The following is a 26,672-nucleotide window of genomic DNA, read 5'->3' on the forward strand; positions in this document are numbered from 1 at the left end:
CCATCACCTCCTCTCTATAGGCCGTCTCATCATTACCTGTGATGAGGCCTATGATGGTTGTGTCATCAGCAAACTTGATGATGATGTTGGACTCATGTTTAGCAACACAGTCGTGTGTGAACAGGGAATATAGGAGGGGGCTAAGCACACAACCCTGGGGCATACCTGTGTTAAGGATGAGCGATGAGGAAGTGTGCTTACCAACTCTCACCACTTGGGGCCTGTTTGTGAGGAAGTTTAGAATCCATCTGTAGATCGGTGTTCCCAGCCCAAGGTCGACGAGCTTCGTGGCAAGTTTTGAGGGGATGATGGTGTTAAATGCCGAGCTGTAGTCGATGAAGAGCATTCTTGCATATGTATTCCCTTTCTCCAGGTGAGTGAGGGTGGTGTGTGTTGCCAGGGCGATGGCATCCTCTGTGGCTCTGTTTGTCCGATAGGCAAACTGAAGAGGGTCCAGTGTGTCAGGGAGGGAGGAGCAGATGTGACCTTTGACCAGCCGCTCCAGGCACTTCATGATGACGGATGTCAGTGCAACAGGACGGTAGTCATTCAGACAGGAGACCACTGATTTTTTGGGAACGGGAATGATGGTGGATGCTTTGAGGGACGTGGGGACCACTGACTGCCTCAGGGAGAGGTTAAAGATGTTGGTGAACACCTCTGCCAGCTCGTCTGCACACACTCTGAGTAGCCGGCCTGGGATGCCGTCCGGTCCTAGGGCTTTGTGAGGATTGACCTTTTTAAAGGTCCATCTCACAGCTTCTGTTTTCAGAGTTAAAGTTGCAGCCTCACTGTCCTCCTGAGGGTAGAGGATCTGCTCTCTGTTGTCTGCATCAAAACGAGCATAGAAGTTGTTAAGCTCGTCTGCGAGAGATGCAGTGGGCTGAACACTGACTGTGTTGACCTTCTTGTAGTCAGTGATGCAGCGCAGTCCATTCCACAGTCGCCTGGTGTCAAAGCTGTGGTAGCTGGACTCCATTTTGTCCCTGTAGTCCTTTCTGGCCTTTTTTATGGACTTTTTATGGACTTTTATGGACTCTCATCATCTGCTTTAAGGTTTATTGTTCTAAAAAATAAGTAATAATCTTTACTTTTGTGTTGACAAAGATAATTTTACTGTGTAAAATTAGTCAAATGAAGATTTTTTTAAGCTTTACTATAACTGAACTCACATTTTTAAAAAAAACCTTTTTTGCTCTTTGGTCAAAGGCTCAGAAATGAGCTGCATGTTTCTGGGCCTTTAGCCATGAAACATGCAGCTTTGAATAATAATTTACACCTGAGTTGTCAGTTCATGTTGTATGAAAACATTTTTTCAAAGCGTTAGATTTCTTGATATAAAATTTCCATTTCCAATGCAGGAATAAAACATGTATTAACACAGACTTTGCTACTCTCTTCAAAGTTGCTAAGAATAAAAAGTCAATAATAAACCACAACACCAATATAAAGATTTAAACTTTAGATAATCTCTCGTGTGAATTTTCATTTCAGAAAAAAGAGCTCCTCCCCGGCTGACCCGGGTCGACTTTCGAGTCATGTAAGTTAAATGCAGACGATCAAAAATTAAAAGGACTACAACTTCTGTTTGAGACTCACGCTGGAAATAATGTGGAAATATGATTCTAGAGGCTCTTGATAGGTTTCATCACTCTCCGACCTCAGTGAATCAGTGATGAGACCCAGCTCTATTTCATACATAACTAGAGTTACCCACTGATGATAACTAATGACAGTGTGCTCAGATTGTTCTTGAATGTGGAGCTTGTATCTATTCAGCACTAAAAGGTTTTTGTCAGCTTAATTTAACTTGCAGTACTTCCTGTAACTTCTGTCAGTTAGACAGTAATTATGTCAAATAAAGGACAGTAATTTGAATTGATTACCCTCATGCTGTATAACAGTTCTGTAACATTCTGTTTGCAGTTCCGTCAGTCTGGAAAAATCACACCCATCAGATTCACATTGATGTGATAGTTACATGTTTGCTCACTGTTTTTTCTCATGTCTCCAGACATGAAGAGTACCGACGCCTCTGGGCACTACAGCCCCCGCCGGGCGAAAGTGACCGGCGGGGGGTTAAGGCCCACGTCCGGGTATGTGTGGGATGAGAAAAGAAGTTATTACACCATCAGTTTCATTGTCCTGGGCAGCAATGTTTGTTGGAAGTACTTATGTGGGTTTTTTTTAATGTGTTTTTTTCAGGAGGAGCTCGCAAATGGGCGCGTGCCCGTAAGTATTTCTCCAGGGTTTTTTTTTTTCAATTATATATATATATATATATATATATATATATATATATATATAAACCTTCCATTTATTTCTTAATCTGCTGTTTTGTTTGTTTGTTTAGAAACCAAGCTGGACCCCCCCCCAGCCAAAGTAAGTACCTATGCAGTAGTAGCACCCAGATTTTCAGCATAATGGTATTTTGCATTGCATTGCTGTTTTGATGCAGTTTTCTGTCTTCATTTATGTTGGAAGTGATAAGTAGAGCCGTACGTTTTAATTTTTTTCAGAAATCTCTCAGTCAGACCGTGGTATATCATGTTTAGGTGGAAACTAGTGAGCTAACTTCACGAAGCTCTTGACTACTTAAGTATTCTTTTTAAGATTCAAGATTAAGAATCTTGAATCCTCACCCTTCTTGAGCTTCTCGAGTGATGTTGCGATCACTTGGTATACAGTGGCTTGCAAAAGTATTCGGCCCCCTTGAACTTTTCCACATTTTGTCACATTAAAGCCACAAACATGAATCAATTTTATTGGAATTCCACGTGAAAGACCAATACAAAGTGGTGTAGACTTGAGAAGTGGAACGAAAATCATACATGATTCCAAACATTTTTTACAAATAAATAAAGTGGGGTGTGCGTAATTATTCAGCCCCCTGAGTCAATACTTTGTAGAACTACCTTTTGCTGCAATTACAGCTGACAGTCTTTTAAGGTATGTCTCTACAAGCTTTGCACATCTAGAGACTGAAATCCTTGCCCATTCTTCTTTGCAAAACAGCTCCAGCTGAGTCAGATTAGATGGACAGCGTTTGTGAACAGCAGTTTTCAGATGTTGCCACAGATTCTCGATTGGATTTAGATCTGGACTTTGACTGGGCCATTCTAACACATGGACATGTTTTGTTTTAAACCATTCCATTGTTGCCCTGGCTTTATGTTCAGGGTCGTTGTCCTGCTGGAAGGTGAACGTCCGCCCCAGTCTCAAGTCTTTTGCAGACCCCAAGAGGTTTTCTTCCAAGATTGCCCTGTATTTGGCTCCATCCATCTTCCCATCAACTCTGACCAGCTTCCCTGTCCCTGCTGAAGAGAAGCACCCCCAGAGCATGATGCTGCCACCACCATATTTGACAGTGGGGATGGTGTGTTCAGAGTGATGTGCAGTGTGGACAGATTCCCCCACCTTAGCTGTAGATCTTTGCAGCTTGTCCAGAGTCACCATGGGCCTCTTGGCTGCATTTCTGATCAGCGCTCTCCTTGTTCGGCCTGTGAGTTTAGGTGGACGGCCTTGTCTTGGTAGGTTTACAGTTGTGCCATACTCCTTCCATTTCTGAATGATGGCTTGAACAGTGCTCCGTGGGATGTTCAAGGCTTGGGAAATCTTTTTGTAGCCTAAGCCTGCTTTAAATTTCTCAATAACTTTATCCCTGACCTGTCTGGTGTGTTCTTTGGACTTCATGGTGTTGTTGCTCCCAATATTCTCTTAGACAGCCTCTGAGGCCGTCACAGAGCAGCTGTATTTGTACTGACATTAGATTACACACAGGTGCACTCTATTTAGTCATTAGCACTCATCAGGCAATGTCTATGGGCAATTGACTGCACTCAGACCAAAGGGGGCTGAATAATTACGCACACCCCACTTTATTTATTTGTAAAAAATGTTTGGAATCATGTATGATTTTTGTTCCACTTCTCACGTGTACACCACTTTGTATTGCTCTTTCACGTGGAATTCCAATAAAATTGATTCATGTTTGTGGCTGTAATGTGACAAAATGTGGAAAAGTTCAAGGGGGCCGAATACTTTTGCAAGCCACTGTAGCTATATCTGTCACTTCTTCCTCTACTTGTCCACCACTGCTATATATATGCCAGTTTTCTTAGCTGTGTCTTAGCTTAGTGATTATCAATTCAAGAAGACTCCTCAAGATTTGGTAGAACAGATTTAACAAGATTTGTCAAGTTGTGAAAGCGCTTGCTCATAGGGGGTCATCTAATTGTTGGAGCGTTTTCCGTTTTCTCTGTATTATTGTAGTCTTTAACTTACAGTTTAAAGCACCTTGAGGCAACTGTTGTTGTGATTTGGCGCAGTATAAATACAATTAAAGTTATTTGAACTTGCCTTACTCTCTGCAGGTGTTGATCAAAGGCTTATTTGACTACCAAAGGTTTTGCTTAATTGTCTTGCTAACAAACTGTATTTGTGCTCTTGTCTCCCTCAAAGATCGCCATCAGCATAAGGGGTCCTCATCCATCGTGAGTGTAGTTGAACCAATAGAATGTTCTGCTTGATAATTATTGCTCTCTATTTCTTAACAGCCTTTCTTCAATTTTCATCCTCAGGTGCAGAAAATAAAAAAAAAATTCAATTACTACAGTTCTATGCTTTACTTAATAATTAATCGCCCATCCCATCACACTATGAATATTTACATGCAAAGCGTCCCTGGGAGCCATCCATATGCCAGAGGGAGGGAAGTCTGTGTGTTTATAGCATTAAACGCTCAAATATCGTCACAAACCCCATTTCGCCTCCAACCATGAAAAACACTCACTAAAGCATTGCAAGCATTTTATTTGGTGTTGCACAATGTAACCTATTCAAGTCCCATTTAGACGTGGAGAGTCAGACTACAGGTACTCTCTCTATGCTGAGCAGGAAAATGCAGGTGGATGCCCCACTGGTTGCTTGGATCACTGACTATTTAACAAGTCGACCACAGCATGTTCGGCTGAAGAGCTGCCGCTCGGATAACAGGGGCGCCGCAGGTGACTGTCCTATTACCCTTCCTCTTCACCCTCTACACATCTGACTTCAGGTACAAGTCTCAGTGATGTCATCTGCAGAAATTCTCTGATGACTCTGCCATTGTGGGCTGTATCAGGGATGGACAGGAGGAGTGCAGGAGTGTGGTGGACAGCTTTGTTGAGTGGTGTGAGTTAAACCATCTAGAGCTTAACATCACAAAGACAAAGGAACTGATCATGGACTTCAGGAAGCATGCTTCTCCTCCTACCCCTGTCACCATCAGAGGGGCTGATGTGGAGCTTTATTCAAGGTGGAGATGGTGAGGACAGGAACTAAGAAATAACTAAACTGGGAAAACCTAAATACATGAAATTAAAACCAAAACTCACAGAGTGACATGCAAAGGAACACAGGTAGGACCACAGCGGAGACTCTGGGAAGACATCACAGACAAATCAGCAACAGGCAGGAGAACACACAGGGCTTAAATACACACACAGGAGTAATCATGGGTTGGGAGACAGGAGGGAGAAGTCAGGGCCGACGAGACACAGACGTAAAGCTGAGAACACTCACATGAGACGGAGACCTTAAGAATAAAACAGGAAATACAACAGGTTTGCACAGACATGAACTTAACACAAGACATGGCGACAGGGAGGGAACATAAAGACGTGGGACCAGGGCAGGCACAGGGACACAGAACAAAAGGAGCTTGAAATACAAAACAGAAACAAAACCTGAGAACAAGAAATTCCCAACAAGAATGAACCTAAAACATAAGATAATAATCAAAACCTAAAAGTCCACCACTGGGTCCACAGACTCAGGACCACGACAACTGCTGTCTTCAAAAAAGGGCAGAGTTGGCTTTTCCTAATGAGGTGGCTCAGGTTCTTCAATGTTGGTAGGAAAATGCTGACCATGTTCTATCACGCTGTGGTAGAAAGCGTTCTTTGCAGCTGTGTGCTGGGGCAGTGGGGTGAAGACAGCTGATGCCAACAGGCTGAACAAGCTGATCTAAAAGGCTGGTTCTATCCTGGGTGTCAGACTGGAGAACCTGGAGGTGTCCGAGAGGAGAATGCTAAAGAAGCTTCTTTGTGTTATGGACAACCTCTGCCATCCCATGCATGCCTCCGTGATGGACCATCGGAGCACACGCAGCAAAAGACTAATCGCCCCGAAATGCAGAACTGACCGCCACAGGAAATCCTTCATGCCAGTGGCAATAAGACTGTACAACTCTTCCTCGCTCTGTAGGGGATTTTCCTGAGGATTACTACCAACGTTATTCTGTTCCCATTTAGACCGTGCAATATCACCCAACAGTATTTTATTGAATGTTTGTTTCATCTCCCCATCATATGCTGCTACTCTCTTTTATTTAGTTGCATAATACTATGTCACTTTTTAGAGTCACCTGCACTGATAGTTAAGTTATTTTATTTTTCAGGATATAGTTACATTGTTACTTCGTTGGGGTTATTTGATATTATATTTTGTACTATCCTACTGCATATTACTGTATGCACTATTCCTATTGTATATAATATATATCTTATTCCTCTGTCTCTATTGCTGCATTGAGCATGTGTATGACAAAAGACTTTCCCTTGGGACCGAGTATAGGAAGAAGAAAATAAAGTTGATGTTATTGAAGTGTTGAATGTGCTGAATAATGAAATTAGTGTAAGCTGATGAGTTAGAAGTGGGTGCAGTGGGTGGTTATGAAGTGGAGGAGGAAGACAGGAAAACAGCAGAACGTTAACACGTTAATGCATCATCACGATTAATGCGAGTAAAATTTTACGCATTTATCCAGAACGCAGATTGGACAAACTTTGGACAAACTGCCCGAAATGTGTTGACAGAGACATTTCAGGGATTCTGAGTCACTTTGTGCTCCAGATGGGTTAATTGCGTTACAAATTTTAATCGCGTTAATCGTGATGATGGATTAATCTGTGGTAATGTTAACAGCCCTCTTTTTTGTGATCTAGATGTTGAGCTTATCTCACACAAAAATATCCCACAACATGCTGCAGAGGAAAAAGAGCACAGCTGTTTAAAACTCAAAGGGACCGATGTGACAGGTTCAGAGTGAGATGGTGGCATTATTTTAAGCATGAGAAGTAATTAGTTCAGAGACCTCAAAAAAGAGAGAAGCAATCTGAATAAATAGCACTTATTAAAGTTGGTCCTCTCAGTGATTGGGCTGTTATTAATAATTTTTTTCTAATAGTTAAAATTGTATTTGTAGAGAAAATCATTTAGCTATTACTACTCAGAGCTAAGGCCATACAAGGCTCAGGAGAGTGGTGACTCTCTGTAAGCCTGGCTACAGCGCTAGAAAGAAACCAGGGGTTGTTCCTGTTTAAAGAGGGCTGCTTTTAATAATGTAATGTAACATAAAAATATACTGTAAGTAATTTTTCCACAGGGCAGTCAAAGGTTTTGTAAATTGGTGGAATACTGTTTCATCTTCAGCTGAGGAACACTACAAGGAGCTGTCTTACTTAGTAATTACTTTGTGGCAGTATATGTACACCCTTCAAGTAAAAACTGTGTCACTTGTTATGGAAAGGTTTTATAACCTCCTACTTGTCAAAGTGATGAAACAAATACACATCTATGTGAAGGCAGGGTGGAGCATGTGGAAAATACTGTCAGGGGTGATTTGTGACAGAAGGAGAGCAGAAGGAAATAAAGGGAATATTTACGACATGGAACTGAGACCCAATATGATGTATGGTTTGGAGCCAGCAGCGTTGACAAAAAAAAAATTAAGATATTAAGATTTTCACTACAAGTGACCAGAATGGTTAAGATTAGAAATATATGTGTGTGTGTGTGTGTATACATATATATTTCTAATCTCTGTCTCTCTCTCTCTCTCTCTCTCTCTCTATATATATATATGTGTGTGTGTGTGTGTATGTGTGTGTATACATATATATATATATGTATATATGTGTGTGTGTATATATGACAAAGGATGCTGAATAAGGAGCCGGAAAGGAGAAAGACCACAGAGGGAGGTTCATGGATGTGACAGAAGAGAATGTTAGTGATAGGGTGAAAGGGATGATCCGCTGTGGCTATTCATAAAGGGAGCATCCAAAATAAGAAGTATTCGCCTTAACAATAGATGACGGCGAAGCATTTAATCAATAACTACTGAAAACCAACGAAGAAGACGCAGGGGGAACGTGTCTGCGCGCGCAACCATTCCGTAATCTTGAGGTAAAATGGCGTCGAGTGCCGTTTCAACCGAGTGCAAGAAGATATCGGAATTAAGAGTTGTTGATCTTAAATCGGAGCTCAAGCGAAGAAATTTGGACACCTTTGGTGTGAAGAGTGTTCTTGTCGCGCGACTTAGACAGGTGAGTCAGACGGAGCTGATGTGTGCAGAAACGATGACCGAGCCTGGCTGCGCGGTGCACAGATGCTAACGCTAATGCTAGCCCGTTTAGTCACAGATAGGGTTGCCAACTCCCTGAAAAATACATAAGGGACACCTCGTGGCCAGGGCCGGGCAACCCAGTTGTCTTCACCCTTCCCAATGTGGTGAATTTTGTAGCTCTTTTTTTAACCATTTGACTTGAATTTGATTTAAGTAGATGTATATACGACTGCACGGCCACTAGAAACTCCAACATCATTATGAAGTTTGCGGACGACACTACAGTGGTGGGCCTTATCACCAACGGTGATGAGACGGCCTACAGGGAGGAGGTCAGCGCCCTGACCCACTGGTGTCAAGACAACCATCTCACCCTCAACGTCGCAAAGACAAAGGAGTTGATAGTGGACTTCGGCGGTGCAGAGGAGTACACACCCCCATCACCATCAACGGCGCCGCTGTGGAGAGAGTGAGCAGCTTCCGCTTCCTTGGTGTACATCTGGCTGAGGATCTTACGTGGTCAGTACACATAAACAAAACAGTGAAGAAGGCGCAGCAGCGCCTCTTCTTTCTCAGGAGACTGAAAAGATTCGGCATGAGCCCCCGCATCCTCAGGACCTTCTATCGCTGTGCCATTGAGAGCATCCTCACTGGATGCATCACCACCTGGTACGGCAACAGCACCGCTTACAACCGCAAAGCTCTCCAGAGAGTAGTGCGGTGTGCTGAACGGATAATTGGAGGTGAGCTTCCGTCCCTCCAGGACATCTACAGGAAGCGGTGCCTGAGGAAAGCGGGGAGGATCATCAAGGACTCCAGTAGGGCTGCCACAAACGATTATTTTGATAGTCGACTAGTCACCGATTATTTTTGCGATTAGTCGACTAATCAGATCATGCATCCATTGAACGTAAAACGTACAGCTTATTGCACCAGCATGCATCTGCTCTTATATAACTATCATTAGCTTACAACTTTAAGTGTTTAAGGTATGTGCTAACTAAAAATGAAGACAAGATGATAGTTTATTAAATTTAAATGAAATTTGCAGATTGTTTTGGTGGAGTTTAATAAACGCAGCCGTCTGCTCCTTGCTATCTAAAATATAACAGGACACCGGAGTATATTCTGGAGCATCTCACACTTCTGATAATCAGGTGTCTGCTTGACGTTTATTCAGCTGTGTAAAAACTATAACTTTCAGCCAAACCGATTTACTCATGAACAAATAAAATACTGAAAAAAGCCAAACAATAACATTTTTAAGTTATCTAAGTGGCTTATATATCATGTTTAACCTGAGTAGCGAAAGATTTGCCGGGAGTCCGGTGTTCTCACCGGCTCTAGTGAGCCTTGCCCCCGGCTAGCTATCGAGCTAGTGGGTAACAGACGTCTCCGAAAACGTCTGAGCGCTTTTGCAAATATGTGGTGTCTTGATAAACTGAGCAGATATTTGAAGTTTACACAGTTACATTCTCGCCTGAAAATATGTTAAACGTTTATTTTGTGACCCAGAAAGAATAATAACAGTAACATTAAAACTAACTAGCTGCCGCCATTGTTGGAAACTGAGCTGAGCTGCGCTATGAATTCTGGGACAGTTTCTTCTTCTTCGGGGTTTAACGGCAGCTGGCATCCTTGTACATGCAGTGCTGCCATCTTCTGTTTCAGTCCGTTATTACACTCTTAAATCCTACTACTTATTCCTGCATCTTTTGGGATCTTACAAAGCTTCAAACGACGCGTCGACTATTAAATTAGTCGTCGACGATTTTGATAGTCGACGTAATCGTGACTAGTCGACTAATCGTGGCAGCCCTAGACTCCAGTCACCCCAGCCACAAACTGTTCAGACTACTTCCATCAGGAAGGAGGTTCTGCAGCATCCGGTCCCGTACCAGCAGACTGAGAGACAGCTTTTTCCATCAGGCCATCAGACTGCTGAACACGTCATAGACACCTCACCCTCACTACTGGAACTTCAACATTATGCACTCCATACTGTACATAATTCTCTACAGTATTGATTAGAGTTCAGGTTCACTTGTTCTACAGCTGAACTGCTGTATGAAAAACATTCTCACAACATTTAGCCCTGTCAAAGCGCTTTCAAGGAAGTGGGTGTTAAAGTCTACAGTCAATATTTTTTAATCACATCACCTTCGGTTAACATCAAGGTCCAAACAATCAAGAACCTGAATATCAGATTAGACTTAGAAACCAAGATAAAAGTGTGGAGAAGGAAAGAAATCATCCAAAGCATTATCTATCAAACATGGTTCAGTTTTTTGGCATTTTATGGCTGCCAGTGGAATCTGGCCATTAGTGTTTATTGATGACGTGACTGTCGATAGAAGTAGCAGGACGAATTCTGAAGTGTATAGGACTATACTCTCTGCTCAGATTCAGACAAATACTGTGAAACTGATTGGACAGTGTTCATAGTGCACATGAATGATGACCCAAAGCATACTGCAAGAGTGACCCAAGAGTTTCTTGAGGCAAAGAAATTGGATATTCTTCCATTGCCAAGTCAGCGACCTAATCTCAAACCAACAGGTGATTTTTAGTTTCTGAAGACCAAACTGAAGGTGGCTGGAGTAAAGGACTAACAGAATATCTAAATTGCATTGCATCTCAAATACAGAATATGTTGTTGTTCATGGGTTCTGGACTTCAGGCTGTCAATGACCGCATTTTTTTTTCTTTGTAGGGGAAAACTACAAAATTGCACTATTATCCAAAAACATATGGACGTAGGCGTTTGAAGTGATAGAATATAGACGTATTAGAATCGTTTCCACACACACACACACACACACACATATATATATATATATATATTTTTTGAAATGTTCTTTCAATTTTGTTTTCAATTCTTTTTGTAAAATCTGTAAATACATAAGCAAGATGGAGCATGAAATTCCCAGTATTTCATGCTAATGCTTGCAAAGTTTAACTTTTTTTTAAGGCTCTTTGAACATGCTGCTGTGTCTTTACCCTCACCTCAGTCATTAGCTGGTAACCTTCAGTGTTTGGAACAGCTTTGTAGGTGAGAGGAAGGGCATAGAAATCTTCCTCTTTTTGAATGAACCTTTATTTCCTTTGTCTGATGTACACAATACATAAAATTCAGCTGTTACACAGAGATTTAGACTTATAGTACAGTCTTTATATTTGAATACAGTAAGTTCAGCAATCAGCAATGCCACATATATGTCACGATGGCTGTGGCTTTTCAGCTTCTCTCATTTCATGAGTGCAGCTTATGTTATTCAAACTCAAGTCTCCTTGCAGAAAAGTGAATTAATGAACACATCTACATTTAACAGCATAATGAAAGACTGCCTTATTATTTCCCAATGACCCTAATGAGTCAGTTAATATAAGGCATATTCTTCAATGTCTTGCTATTGGCCTTATATTCTCATTTGAGGAATATAAGAAATGTAACAGATATATCTCATATAGCTCTATCCTTTGATAAATGTGTATCACACTAGTTTATAATGTGCTGCCCCTTTATTCAAGAAAATAATGTAAACCTCATTAATTTCACTCTGTTGTTCAAATGTAGCCCTGTTTTCAGCTCAATTAAAGGCTGGTTTAGCTACTTCTGTAGTATTATTTATACTGGAGTTTTTCCAAGAGTTAGGACACATGTTGACACACTTTGCAGTTCCTTTTTGACCTAATAGACAATTTTTTGTCTTATTTTGTGACCACTACACTATTTCTTTATGGCTTTAATGAAGGAGTTATATGATTGCAAAATACTGTATATGGCATAGCTTACATTCTGTCCTATAAAAACATTTTTATGTAACAGCAGTCTTGTGCAAGATATAGAAAGTTGCACAAGTTTTCTCTCAAGTTTATTTCATACAATACAGGCTATGCTTTAGACTATTCTAATCAGAGTAATTAAAGGCATGAAGGAGTAGTACAGTAGGGGTAAAGTAGGATAAAAAATAGAAATTGCAAAACTGCTAAAAAATTATTGGGCTTTTAATTTTTCATCCTTCTTAGGTGTTGCTTTAATGCATCCAGAGATTATGTAAATAATGTAACAGCACAGAGAAGATTCGGGAAAGTACTGCAAAATGTAACAAAGAGAGTATACTGAGAGAACAGTGGGCAGGAGAAAGCTTGAAAGCACTGAAGAGTGATGCCCCTAAATGCAGAAAATGTTAGGCTGTTGAGCTGGCTGCAGGAGAGAGACAGAGATCTGAAGATGTTCCTCGTACTAATAGAGAACAAATGGTAAGGAGGGGAAGTAAACATGTGGAGTATTCTTCAGTTTTTCTTTGAAGTAAAGGATATGTTTGTATTGAATGAACAATAATAGCTCTGATATGTACGGCTAGATAAATATTTTGTTTCTAAAAATGTTTTTTGTTTGAGATATTCTATTGCCACTGGAACAATTTTGTGAATTCTGTGAATTTATGCTCAATAACGTGAAATGACAAGGCAGAATCACTCATTTACCAAAGTATCAAACCTTTTTGGCAGATATGTGTTGAATGATGTTAGCAAAAAACAGCTTTGAACAAGACTAATATTTAATGAAGTGTAAAGGGTTGAATATGGAAACAGATAGCAAAAAGAATGCATCTAAAATAGATAAGAAATACCTTTTAGCTAGCTTAGGTGTAGCTAAATAAGTGTAAGAGTTATTGCAGTCTGAAGGCATATGTAAGCATGAAATGTAGTAAAATAATTTAGAAGATGAAGTCATTTCCCAAACCTACAGTGCTGCCATGAGAAGACTGCCATTAAGATTCTTGAAATAGGAAAAATGTAAAACCACCTTGATTTTTCCTATTGTTGAGTATATGAACAAATGGAGTAACACGAGGGGGAAGGTCATTGGTCAGGGGAACATGTGAGAATCTATTGCAGGAAAACCATTGCATAAACACTCAATCGATGAGGCATTTATGTTGGAGTAGTTAGACAAAAGCCACTTTGAGTAAAAAGGACATAAGGGTTTCATTTCAGTTTGGCAAACTTCTTTTAAAGGTCTCTGTGCACAATTATTAAACGTTTCTCTGGTCTGATAACAAACACAGAATTCACAGAGGTCCTTGAAAATAATCTGCTCTGAAGTGAATGACCCTGACATATTAATAAGAGTTTACATTTCGCTGTGACCATGCGTCAGAGACAGTGATGGGGGTGCGGCTTTCTATGCAAGTGTCTAGGTCAAGCCACCTAAATATGCTGCGTTAGGACATTTTTTATCCCAATCTGATTTACATTTGCAAAAATTTCACTTTGGTCTTGTGGGTTGTTGATCAACTTAACTAGAAATCCTAGAAAAAATCACTATCCATCCTGTCAGTGTGACTGCATTTGATGTAGTCTTTTTAGATGTCGTTAGATTGTACTGCACAGCATCCCTGCGACAAGCTCCAAGCTTGCTTGCACTGCGTGCCCCACTTCTAGGACAGACTGGCAAGGAAATTTTCAAGTCTTGGCCAGTAAACAAGGACTCAGTGGATACGGGGATTTTTAAATTATTCACTCAATGGTGTCAGTCACCTACACTAATCAGTACAAAGGGACACATCATTCTGTTTAATCAGGAGTGAGCTATTATAAAATTATGATCTCTCCCTGGGACTCATCCACTTACCATCAGTGGCAGGTGAAATGTAACGTGCTCAATTTTCACCATTTTCTGAAACTCTTTTTTAGGCCCAAAAATTGAAATGATAATCATCTTTTAATCTCTGATTCCTGCTGGTCTTCTTTGCTGGTAGATAGTATGACTTCACTAACTCTCTTGCCATTAATGGAGTTGTTTGAGTTAGTGAAATAGCATTACCACCTCCTGCGTGTGTCTCTCTAAGCATTTATGTGCAAGTGTGTGCATGCTTGTTGGCAAGGATGTCTTTGGTGTTTTTATCTAATCATCATTAAGCACTGAGCTACATGAGGTGGAACTGAATTGTGGTTTGGTGAAGTGAAACAGGGCTAATAGGACAACATACTGTAGAATGGGATTTTAAATTTCTGGGGACGTACAAGTTCGCTGTCACTTAGCATGTTTGGGATGTTTTGTTTAATAGAAAAACAATATGTAACTATGAGAGGAAGATTTTAGTTTTTTTCAAGGTAAATAGTGAGCGTCAATATAAAAGTCATATCCATCAAAGCATCACGAAACTGGTGAAAGCTGTGGCAGAAGTGAATGGCCTAACTCAATGTAACAAAGACAGTAAACAGAAAGATTTGGCCTGGCTGTACGACTCTACAGTGTTTAACAACAGGGCTGAGCCAATGAACATCCAAAACTCCATGTTGTGAATGTTTGGCCAGGTGGTAGACTGTGGTGTGTGTCAGCAGGGAGGAGACATTAAGCTTTACAGACAAGACACCATGCAGATTTCCACTTAGATGGCTCGATGTCCCTCTCTCATGTTAGACAGCAGGGTGTTGGAGAAAATGCGAAAAACAAGAATCATCAGAACAAATGATAAGAGAGGATAGAGAGAAGACATGACAAGCTGAGAACAGAGAAGCAAAAGAGAGCAAAAGAAAGCAGATGACAGAGGAAAAACATGTTACAATACAGTTACAAAAGCATCTTACAGGAAGAGAGGAGTTACAGAGCCCGACCACTGATCTAGAATGATGATGCCCTATTTGTCAGGGATCTAACAGCCACCTCATCTTCTATACCATGAATAGCATTCGTACATCATTTGAACTGAAAGAGTCCATTTTTCTGGTGATTTAAGGGCGTTTTTCTCAAGTTTTTACACTTTTAACTGACAATGATTTTGGGGTATCAGTCAGAACTGGACTCAGAGTACCTCTTCTTACTTTTTTTGACAAGCGTTTTTAATTTTGTGTCCCTTTAAATAGAGTTGGCTCCAGCGTCCAGTTCAGTTGTGATGACAGCTACGTACTACAGGGATCCAAAAGTATCACCTGTCAACGAGTCACTGACACACTGGCAGCCTGGAGTGACCACAGACCCATCTGCAGAAGTAAGTCCCACCTGCCATTCAACTCAAACCAAATCATGTAGCTATTCAAACAAATAGCTTATATAATCATAGTAGCTCTTATCATCATCATTATAATAACAGCTCATATGGTATATGTTTTACAAAGTGAATCTGTTAAATAAGATAATGGTTATGCGTTGCCATTTGATCATTATTGTTTAATTAGTAATTTAGATTAATAAAAGATTTTTAGCAACCCTTAAACCCTTTTTAAGCATAATTTGTTAACAGTTACTACCTCGTTTAAACAACAGTATGTCAATGAATGCATTAAGAAATGTCTTCAGATTTGTCACAAATATTTAGATCGGATTAGATTTCCTATGGTCAAAATATTGATATCATTAAAAAACAGTTTTTCACCAATATTCATACCAGTTTTTAAGCAAGTGTCTAATGGGATAAAATGATCAAAATGAACCATATGTACCATTCAAAAAGTGAGCACCTAAATGGAGGCTGAACACTGTGTGACGACAAATAAAAGAGATGTTTCGCTTCTCATTTCCACAGTGATCGTTTCACTTGTGAATATAGCTGTAATCATATCATCTTGTCTATGGTAATTTTGAAAAGTGTGGCTGTTTTTACTTTAAAATAAGCTTAAATATACCTGGAATAAAACAGCAACATAACTTGTTAAAAGAGGCTTACACTATCATTTTACTTTAATCAGTTAATATCAACAATACACTTTATACAGATAGAGGATACATAATTATTTTTCAAATTAATAAATGAAAGTGAATGAAGCAACAAGATTAAAAAGGTAAATAACAGCCAAGTTTCCCAAGTTTTGCATTTTCTTAGAGGGTTAAAGTCAGGAAGCTCTAATGCTGACTAATGTGTTCAAAAATCACATGGTAGTTAATATTAACCTTGGACCTGAGTATGATGTAAAGAGCTGGAGGTGCAGGGGAAGTGTGAACCTGATTACCTCAGATTCAGTGATATGTTCAATGACACTTTTGTGTGCACTTTGGGTGAACTAGAGGTTAAGTTTTACCAACTATTATCGCCCCAGAGGTCTGCATTCAAAAATATGACCTGTCTTTAATCAGCAGCACCACCACTGTAGGCACTGTAGCAATGAAACTAGGATTACATTTTCATCATTAGCAAAAGCAGAAGTCAGTAATCCTAATGTGTTTTTAATAGTTTTTGGATAACAGTGGAATCGCACGGGAATTGCATGGCGGTGATGTGTTAGCATTATTAGGATAAGGCCACACAGGCACAGCTATGGTCACACTAATTATTTGTTCCTCGGAGTGTCAGATTGTTGATGAAAATGAGGAGATCTTTAAGCAGATCTTTTATAATACTCCTCTAAAGCCATGCAATAGTTAATCCTGGTCCCATACCTCTGAATCTGTCTCCAGATCTCTAATTTTGTCAGCAATTAAAATGGTATGGTGTTGCACTGATTGCTGTTTCTGTTAGTCAATATTAACTTTGCATGTAGGATTAGGCATAGGCACTTCATCTTGTTTGTGTGTGTCAGAGCCATAAAAATGGTGCCAGGAATTGTAAGTCAGGTTAACAAAATAACACCTCTTAAACCAGCTTAGCATGAAAAAAATGAGTTGTTCCTAGCAATCACTACCAGAGCTTCCATAATGACTGACATTGGCAGCTGAGCGATAATCCAGTGTATTCCCTATTTGTAATAATATCTTACATAAAGATATTGTCTCATGATTTTCACAAGCTTTGAATAGTTATGTTGTTTTGGGGTATTTGCAGATGCTAAATCTATATTATTATGGACATATCATAAATAATGTTAGCTCGGATTATGTTTTATTATTTGTTAATGTGTAAAAATTATGATTCACTTTCTGACTGAGTGACTAAATAAATAAATGTATGAGTGGCGGCGCAATGATGCAGGGGATCTTGCTGCCCGCATGTTTACCGACAGTATCCTGTTGGGCTTATTATTTTACAATAAAAAGGGAGACAGCTAACATAGACACCCAAGTGTGTGCGCAAATACACTTACAAACACACTTGCACTTGCAGCTAGTGTCCAGTGGACAATGTCACACAGCTCATAGTTGCTGCAATATTTGCCTTGAGCTGTGTGTGTGTTTGATGGGCAGACAGTCCCAGCGCTCAGACACAGACTGTAGGGTCCCTGTCACATTGTGTTAAAGTTTAGATGTGTGTGGTTATGTGCACATGTGTGAATGTGTAATTTGTGACTACATGTCTGTCTGTGGCTGCAGGAACCTGCCTGGAATCATGATACTGGCTATTTCTGATGGTTAGAAACAGTAGGGGTTTCTTGAAAAGCTTATCTGGAGTATTCTTTTTACTATTTATATTTACATAAATACTATGTATAACTTATTTTACAAGATTTTTAATTCATACTCGAACAATATGAAAATGTTCAAATATGAACGAATGAACAATAAATCATCAATTAGGGGGGAAAAAACACATTAAAGTATTCTTAATAAGAGAATTTGACATCATTTTTCATTATGTAAAACAAATAAATTAACATGAGACTCAAAAAATGTTTTATAAATAGCTCAGTGACTACATGGGTGAAGCATTTGTTCATGCTGAAGTCTCTAAACATTACTCAGAACATCACCAATATAACCTCCAAGTGATATAACAAAATAAATAATAAAAACACAGTTATAGAAAATATGAATTCAAATGCTTAGGACACTCTGAGCTTAGTGTGTTCTTGTTGTAAACCACATTGCACAGTACAGTATACTACTGACAAACACACATTTACTCTAGTACAGCCATTCCCAAACTGTGCACAATTTTAAATTTTGATATTTTCTGCAGGGTTTTCAAAACTTTGATTAACTCTAATTACCATGATAATATATTTACTTCATTTCATTTTAATAGAATTTTCTGATGATTTGGCAGTTAGGTCAATTTTCAACCTTATAGCAAATGCTCCAATTTAACTCCTTTCCAACAAAGATGACTTACAATAGACACTTAAAAAAGGCTTTCACAGAACTATACAAACCTATGAAAAAGCACCCTTACAGCCATATGCTGCGAACAAAATTCCCCTGATTAGTTCGTCATCAGCAAGTATGACAACCTCTACAAAAGCAAATGCTTTAGCAGTTTGCTGGTGATGATTTGGGCTTGTTATGTAGCTATTAGACATGGGCACCATGCAGTCAGTTTAGTGGACCATAAACTATGTATACAAATGTATTCTAACCAAATGTGAGGCCATATGTCTCATTGCTAGAGTTTGGCTGAACCTAGGTGATACAAATGGACAATGATCCTAAGCACAGAAGCAAAACTACAACAGAAAGAAAATAAATCATGGTGTCACAATAGTCCAGTCAAACTGTGGACCTCAGCCTGAAATGCTGTGGCAGAACTTTCAGAGAACTGTGCATAAAAGGAAGCCAATAAAGTGAAGCAACACTGTGGGTCAAAACTCTTCTACAACAATGTGAGAGACTGATAAAATCGTACAGAAAACAATTACATCACATTTTGCTGATAAAGGTTGTTCTAGAAGCTACTGAATCATGAGATATACTCAGATTTTTTTAGGATTGCCTTTGAGACAACCAAACCCTGGTCCGATATATGAAAAATGCTACTTTTTTAATTATGGCTTTTTAAATTTTGTTTCCAAAATAAGTGTAAACATTTAACCTTTGACATCTAACTATAAAATTCACATTTTTAAATATTGTTTAGATATTATAGAAAACCATCAACAGCTTACCTATAGTACCTGCATAGCTCACCAGGGGGCAGTGGCTGACACTTTGAGGATCACTACTGTTGTCTCAGTTTTTTCTTTTTTGTTGTTGTTGTCACAGAATCTCTTTTAAAATTATCCTCAAGGCATTCTTAGTAGTTCATTTCAGTTGAATTGTGGAGTGACATTGACTGTGAATGTTGGTTTTACTCAATATGCATTATATTTATTATTCATTTAGTGAAGCTGTAAATGGGGCAGTTTGGTAAAAGACTTTTGCAGTAATGTCAAAATATGGAACAACCTTCTTTCTTACTTTTGATTAAATATAGAGTACTTTATAAGGAAAATCTCAACTGAAGAACAGAAATTTCACAACAATACAAGACTGCATGAACTGGCACCAGATAGAAGCTGTGAATCCAGACTTTATTTTAAACACAAATATTTGTTATTACAGGGGTATATCAATACAAATGAACAGATGAAAGCAGGAAGGACAAAGTGAGATAAGAAGAAGAAATCGAGATCTGTAGTCTGTTACAAGCAAGTAGAGATTAAGAATGTCTGTACTATAATTCCTGTGCATTGTATTATTTTGTGTGATCACTCTCTTGGGGTTCAAACCCATGAGCCTTTCTCATTCTCTACTGAGACTTAACTGTTAATTAGAACCTGGTCTCTGAGATGAATCGCCATGAATGTGTTTCTGTGTGAGTGTGTAGCTGTGTGTATCACTGTGTGGTTCAGCTCTCTTTTCTAATTAACAGGCAGATCAGTCATCTGAGGTCCTCCTCTCTCTCCCTTTCTCTCCTTGTATTTTCCACGTCTCTCTCTCTCGTTCCGCTTGCCCTTCCTCCTTTCCTTTCTTACATTTTTTTCACCCTCTACTCTTTTTCTATCTTTTTCTGACATCTGTCTCTGATGTCTCTCAACTTATCTGTATTTAAAACCTCCTTAAACTGCTTATGCTCCTGTGACACAGGCTTTCTTTCCCTCTAATATGATTTAAGTTATTTTTGCCATTTTAGTATAACTACAAGGAGTTGCAAGGTACGTTGGTCACCTGCTCCATAGCAAACTGTCCTAATAGTTTCTATATTCTACATCGCTAGTATATTATAAAGGAACACCCAAATTTAGACTAAGATGATTCCTTGACCTCTCTTCTTGCAGATACAGGGTGTTTATGTATATTTGTGTGTGTGTGTGTGTGTGTGTGTGTGTCTTTCTCATCCAAAAATGAATTTCTTTGAGACATGAAAGGATGTCTCAAGGTTCAACGTTTCATGTTGACTTTCTTTAAAATATTTACCACAGGTTGGCCTTTGGCATGACAAGCATGTTTAAGCAGCTGATGCATGCACTGTGAATGAAAAGATGTTATGATGTCTTTCAGACATACTCAAAAATATACCTGTTCCAATCTGTATCCTAGTTTCTTTACATTTTAAAGAAGTGAGATCTTTAAGACATAAAGACTCCTCTTTCAGGGCTTTGTAGTGAGGAGAAGGATACTAAATTCAAATCTAGATTTAATGGGGAGCCAAGGAAAAAAAAACTAATACAGAAGAATAATCTCTAGTTCTGCTCCCATTAAGACTTTTGCAGTCATGTCTTGGATCAAATTAAAGCTTTTCTAGGACCTATTAGGACAACTGGAAGATACGGAATTGCAGAAGTCCCAAACAGAAGACATAAATGCATTACATACTTGTTCAACATCCCTTTGAGACAGGATGTTCCTACTTTTGTCTTTAATCTGCCCATAAAAATCTTTGAGGTTTGTTTAATATTTCAAATTAATCCACACTGTAGCACTGGAGGCCAAGGTGGTACTAAAAGTTGGTACAATGGGAATTTGGACCATTAAAAAGGAAATATGTTAAGTAATTGGAGAATTAGGAAAATAACTATATTATTTCTGTGGGCATTTGCTGTTTGTGAAAAGTGCTATATAAAGGGAAGAAATTTGGATTGATTTGGTTATAAATTACTATTATTAATTAAAATTATATTCACACAAATCCACACACACAGGCCTAAAGTCAGTGTAAACATAGTAAATATTATATGCTTACATTCTGTTTTTCAACATTTTGATCTCTGACACTACCTCACCCTGTTTTCATTTTGTCCTATTTCTAAAGTAAAAGGTGAATCTGCAAGCGCAGTTTTGACCAGATTATAAATCTTTTTTAAAAGCCCTTTGTTGCTCCTTCTTTCTTTTGCTCTCTTCCTTTGTAGCTCGTACCTGTGGCAGTAACCTAAGAGGACCCAGAGGGGTCATAACTTCTCCCAACTACCCTGTTCAATATGAGAACAATGCCCACTGTGTGTGGGTCATCACTGCAATGGACGCTGAGAAGGTGAGCTTTTTCATTGTTTAATTTTACTAAGAGTTTTTATTTTAAAAAAAAACAACATCAAAAAACTAAAACCCTGTAATCTGACAGGTGGAAAATACACATTTTATACCTGCAATATGCTTTCATCACGTTGTGTTGTGATCTTAAAAGAAGAGTACTGAGTTCCATTCAACTGAAATACAGGGAGTGCAGAATTATTAGGCAAGTTGTATTTTTGAGGAATAATTTTATTATTGAACAACAACCATGTTCTCAATGAACCCAAAAAACTCATTAATATCAAAGCTGAATGTTTTTGGAAGTAATTTTTAGTTTGTTTTTAGTTTGAGCTATTTTAGGGGGATATCTGTGTGTGCAGGTGACTATTACTGTGCATAATTATTAGGCAACTTAACAAAAAACAAATATATACCCATTTCAATTATTTATTTTTACCAGTGAAATCAATATAACATCTCCACATTCACAAATATACATTTCTGACATTCAAAAACAAAACAAAACAAATCAGCGACCAATATAGCCACCTTTCTTTGCAAGGACACTCAAAAGCCTGCCATCCATGGATTCTGTCAGTGTTTTGATCTGTTCACCATCAACATTGCGTGCAGCAGCAACCACAGCCTCCCAGACACTGTTCAGAGAGGTGTACTGTTTTCCCTCCTTGTAAATCTCACATTTGATGATGGACCACAGATTCTCAATGGGGTTCAGTTCAGGTGAACAAGGAGGCCATGTCATTAGTTTTTCTTCTTTTATACCCTTTCTTGCCAGCCACGCTGTGGAGTACTTGGATGCGTGTGATGGAGCATTGTCCTGCATGAAAATCATGTTTTTCTTGAAGGATGCAGACTTCTTCCTGTACCACTGCTTGAAGAAGGTGTCTTCCAGAAACTGGCAGTAGGACTGGGAGTTGAGCTTGACTCCATCCTCAACCCGAAAAGGCCCCACAAGCTCATCTTTGATGATACCAGCCCAAACCAGTACTCCACCTCCACCTTGCTGGCGTCTGAGTCGGACTGGAGCTCTCTGCCCTTTACCAATCCAGCCACGGGCCCATCCATCTGGCCCATCAAGACTCACTCTCATTTCATCAGTCCATAAAACCTTAGAAAAATCAGTCTTGAGATATTTCTTGGCCCAGTCTTGACGTTTCAGCTTGTGTGTCTTGTTCAGTGGTGGTCGTCTTTCAGCCTTTCTTACCTTGGCCATGTCTCTGAGTATTGCACACCTTGTGCTTTTGGGCACTCCAGTGATGTTGCAGCTCTGAAATATGGCCAAACTGGTGGCAAGTGGCATCTTGGCAGCTGCACGCTTGACTTTTCTCAGTTCATGGGCAGTTATTTTGCGCCTTGGTTTTTCCACACGCTTCTTGCGACCCTGTTGACTATTTTGAATGAAACGCTTGATTGTTCGGTGATCACGCTTCAGAAGCTTTGCAATTTTAAGACTGCTGCATCCCTCTGCAAGATATCTCACTATTTTGACTTTTCTGAGCCTGTCAAGTCCTTCTTTTGACCCATTTTGCCAAAGGAAAGGAACTTGCCTAATAATTATGCACACCTGATATAGGGTGTTGATGTCATTAGACCACACCCCTTCTCATTACAGAGATGCACATCACCTAATATGCTTAATTGGTAGTAGGCTTTCGAGCCTACTACCAGCTTGGAGTAAGACAACATGCATGAAGAGGATGATGTGGACAAAATACTCATTTGCCTAATAATTCTGCACTCCCTGTAGTAGTTTAAATATTTATTCTTTTTCAAGTATGACACTTTTTGTAAAATATAACTCTTTTACTTAAACAGTGTAAATTGATAAACATGGAAAAATTAAAGATGTCCAGATGAACAGATTCAACTTTTGGAGATAAAGAATGAAACGAAATTAACAGGATTTCCTGCTATAACAAAAATAACATCTCTCATATAATGCTTCCTACCTGTTTAAAGTGGTAGCCTTGTTGTTGCTGAATGTTTGCTGGTAAGCTTTACAATGATGTGGTAAGCATAGAGTCATCATCTTTGCAGCATTGCATAAATTGGGGCTCTGTTTTCTTTCTTACAGGGAAGGATAACATTTGAATAGAGAAACAGAGGCTTAGATCTTTATGGCTGATTACAGCGACCTAATCTCCTGAACTGTCATACACTTAGCAGTGGGTGTGGAAACTTGTGGTCATGGTTGTCACACAGATTAAGAAAGTAGTGTATTAATATCTTTCACTTATTAGCATGCACATCGGTGTATTTTGCAGATCCTCATGTCACAACAGACCGTCACCACACCTATTTTATTTTTGGTAACATAACGAATAAGATATAACAGTTTTTTTGTTTGTTTGTTTGTTTGTTTTTTTTAATGAATTAAATTACTCTAAAACAATGAGAAGTTAAAAAAAATAGAAGAATTAAATTGTTTCGTTGTGTGTGTCACTCATATTTGTGGAAAAGTACTTGGAGAAAAGAGATGCATTTTCAAGACCAAGAAAAAACAGCAGTGCGCCATGTGCCTGGCTGACCACAGCAACCCACAGAGAAAATATGCACTTTCTGTTTCATGTATGCCAAAAAACCCGCACAAACCTGAAAACCTTTACCGTTACATTGTAAGATGGAATCTATGATCATGGAGTTGTCAAGTTTTGGTTGACCATCCTTATGGTATTCTTCCATTTCATCCTGGGCTTGTTTAAAATATTAGACTGAAAGTATTCAGAACACTGCTGCCTGTACTATAGCAAATGCTATAGTAGATGGACAATTACTTTGTTTGTTAGAGACTAAAAAGGGGTATAGTGGTTTGTCAGTGGTTAAAATATTTTCTTTTCACAAAAGAATGAAGCTTTCCTATTGATTCTTCGTGCAGTGTGGTGACTAATAATTTAAACTGGTACAGAGTCTGCACCCACTGTGTAAACAGTGTCATGGCGACATTGGCTTCTGTGATAGCAAGTTTGGAAGAGGAAAATCAATCCTCTTCTGCAGTGTTTAGATACACTTCGGTTACATTTTATTAATATAATTAATAAATTATTAATATAAACGGTGCAAAGTGTTTTTAAAGTCCCAATTCACAGAAATCTGTCATGAGACTTTGTAGTTCTGCAGCAGTGCAGGAAACTGCAAACATGACCCTGTTAAAGCTTAACTGCATTAGGTTAAATTGTTTGTGTGTGTGCTCAGGTGGCGGAATGGGGAATATGTCGATGGACCGAATGGGCTCCAGCTTTGACCGTTTGGGAATGTCAGGAATGGACATGAACCATGGCTTTGGTGGCTATGGCGGCGGGGGCCGGGCCACATGGGTGGAGGCATGTCGGACAGAGGGTCAGGGTCCAAAGCAGGTTGCCAGATATTTGTGCGCAATGTAAGCAGAAATAAAAACACATTCATTTATTCAGATTTGCAGAGCTGTTACATCTGTGGACATCCTTATCTTCCCATACAGTTAGTCTTGATAGTGATCGTAGTCATAGTGCTTGCACTATAGTATGCTGCCACTCAAAGTTTAAAATGTTAAAGGGGCATTCGAAGGTCCAGGTTTAGCAAACACCACTTGTGTTACAATTTCTCATGCCAAAACTGATCAATTTTTCTGCAAGCCAAGGTAGTAGTGCACACTGCTGTATGCAGACAATAAGAATCAAAAATGGCTTGCTTTTTTACTCATCATTCCTCTTTTGTTTAGATATGTTCTTAAGACATTTGTGTATCTAAATTTACTGCTTCTTTAATCAGTCCGCTGTGCTAACATGATCAGTTAAACTTTAACGTGATAAATGTTCATTAGATGTCATTAAATATATTGTTGCTGGGCCTTTGTGCGCTTGTGCAGCTATCCAATAAAAGTTATTAATAATATGTGGTGTGCTTCCATGAGTCATTAATTTTTGCTTGGAGGATTTATGATCAGTTCAATGTCATCTTTGACATGTTTGATTCCTGTACAAAGGTCCAGCTGTAAATGTATTAATGCTGACAAATGTAATGACTAAAGTATATTTTTGTGTTTTATAGCTGTCCTATGATTTGACATGGCAAAAACTGAAAGACAAGTTCAGTCACTGTGGTAAGTGTTTCGCTTATTATAGACCACTGAATTAAATATTCTTTGTTTAATTCACGAACCACTGGAGCGCTTTTGTCATTTTACCACGATTGATCGCTGAAAACAAAGGGCAAAATTTAAGATTTGATCAGCACTTTGTTAAAGATTCTGCTTTCACAATTCGGCCATTGCTCATTCTTTTCTGCTACAGGTCAGGTAATGTTTGCAGAAATCAAGATGGAGAATGGAAAGTCGAAGGGATGCGGAACGGTGAGATTCGACTCTCCAGAGAGTGCCGAGAAGGCCTGCAGGATGATGAATGGAACCAAGATAAATGGCCGAGAGGTGGACGTCCGTATTGATCGGAACGCCTAGATCCTTTGTAGAAGTGAAGCTAACACGTACACTTTCAGTCCCCTTGCCAATGATCTTTTGTTTTGTTTTAAAAACATAATTACTGCATATCGTCACGTGTTCAATGTTTCTTTCTTTCGTCCTTTTTTGTTTGTTAATGTAAACTACATAGCTATTTTCTTTGTTTTATAAACCCTTTTTAATTTGTGAGACAGTTTATTTGACCAAATAAAGTTTGTAATTTTTAAACTTGGTGGTTGTAAATTCTCCTGAGATCAAAGTCTCAAAGTTGTTCTTCATTGTGTAAACTGCTGCTGTAGTGCTGCCCCAACCCCCCCTAAGAACAGTGTTCTACATTGGCGACTTCAGATCTGGAAAATACCACAATAGTCCACAGATCAAACTCGGTTTGAATTTATTTTATTGGAACATTTATTACAAAAAGATATTCCAAGTATTTAAAGATTTTAAAGTTTTGTATTTTTAGTTAGATTGTGGAGTGGGTTTGGTGTAATCCTGACAAACTAAGTTACCCGCTGTGGTGACCTGTTGTTAATAAGGGAGCAGCCAAAAGTAGCTGTTTTAAGTTTCTACTAATTTTTAATTTGTTTTTTTTAGTCAAGTCAATACGGACACCTAACAAAACGGTGAAGACATCGGAGCCGCCCCGAAAAAATATGTAACAGTGCTTCCTCAAGCTGTTAAAAAGGTTTCATCAAAGCTACAGATTAAAACTTGATTTTAACTGTATCTTTATTTGAATTAGG

At 39.0% G+C, this 26,672-nt stretch overlaps 1 protein-coding gene and 1 long non-coding RNA gene across 5 annotated transcripts; both read left to right on the plus strand.

The window, feature by feature from the left end:
• The first annotated feature begins 3,954 nt into the window (after positions 1-3,954).
• Positions 3,955-6,645, plus strand: LOC109201999 (uncharacterized). The gene is made up of 2 exons (XR_002061966.2): positions 3,955-4,493; positions 4,581-6,645. It is a non-coding gene; the product is annotated as an uncharacterized LOC109201999 (long non-coding RNA).
• Positions 6,646-8,049: 1,404 nt separating this feature from the next.
• LOC112847359 (myelin expression factor 2) lies at positions 8,050-26,157 on the plus strand. 4 transcript variants are annotated; one of them, XR_003220872.1, is made up of 6 exons: positions 8,050-8,369; positions 15,266-15,390; positions 21,374-21,495; positions 24,687-24,870; positions 25,521-25,572; positions 25,763-26,154. XR_003220872.1 is itself a non-coding variant. In XM_025908934.1 (5 exons), exons 3-5 carry the CDS (start codon positions 21,481-21,483, stop codon positions 25,924-25,926), a joined length of 231 nt encoding a protein of 76 aa, XP_025764719.1. In that variant the 5' UTR covers positions 8,080-8,369; positions 15,266-15,390; positions 21,374-21,480; the 3' UTR covers positions 25,927-26,157. The 4 variants fall into 4 exon arrangements, 2 of the variants coding, with proteins under 2 accessions (XP_025764719.1, XP_025764716.1); XR_003220873.1 differs by lacking the exon at positions 8,050-8,369 and adding an exon at positions 10,285-10,948; XM_025908934.1 differs by lacking the exon at positions 24,687-24,870 and having other exon boundaries at positions 8,080-8,369; positions 25,763-26,157.
• Positions 26,158-26,672: the final 515 nt, after the last annotated feature.

This window comes from Oreochromis niloticus, linkage group LG1 (assembly GCF_001858045.2).
Source record: "Oreochromis niloticus isolate F11D_XX linkage group LG1, O_niloticus_UMD_NMBU, whole genome shotgun sequence".
Classification (NCBI taxonomy): domain Eukaryota; kingdom Metazoa; phylum Chordata; class Actinopteri; order Cichliformes; family Cichlidae; genus Oreochromis; species Oreochromis niloticus.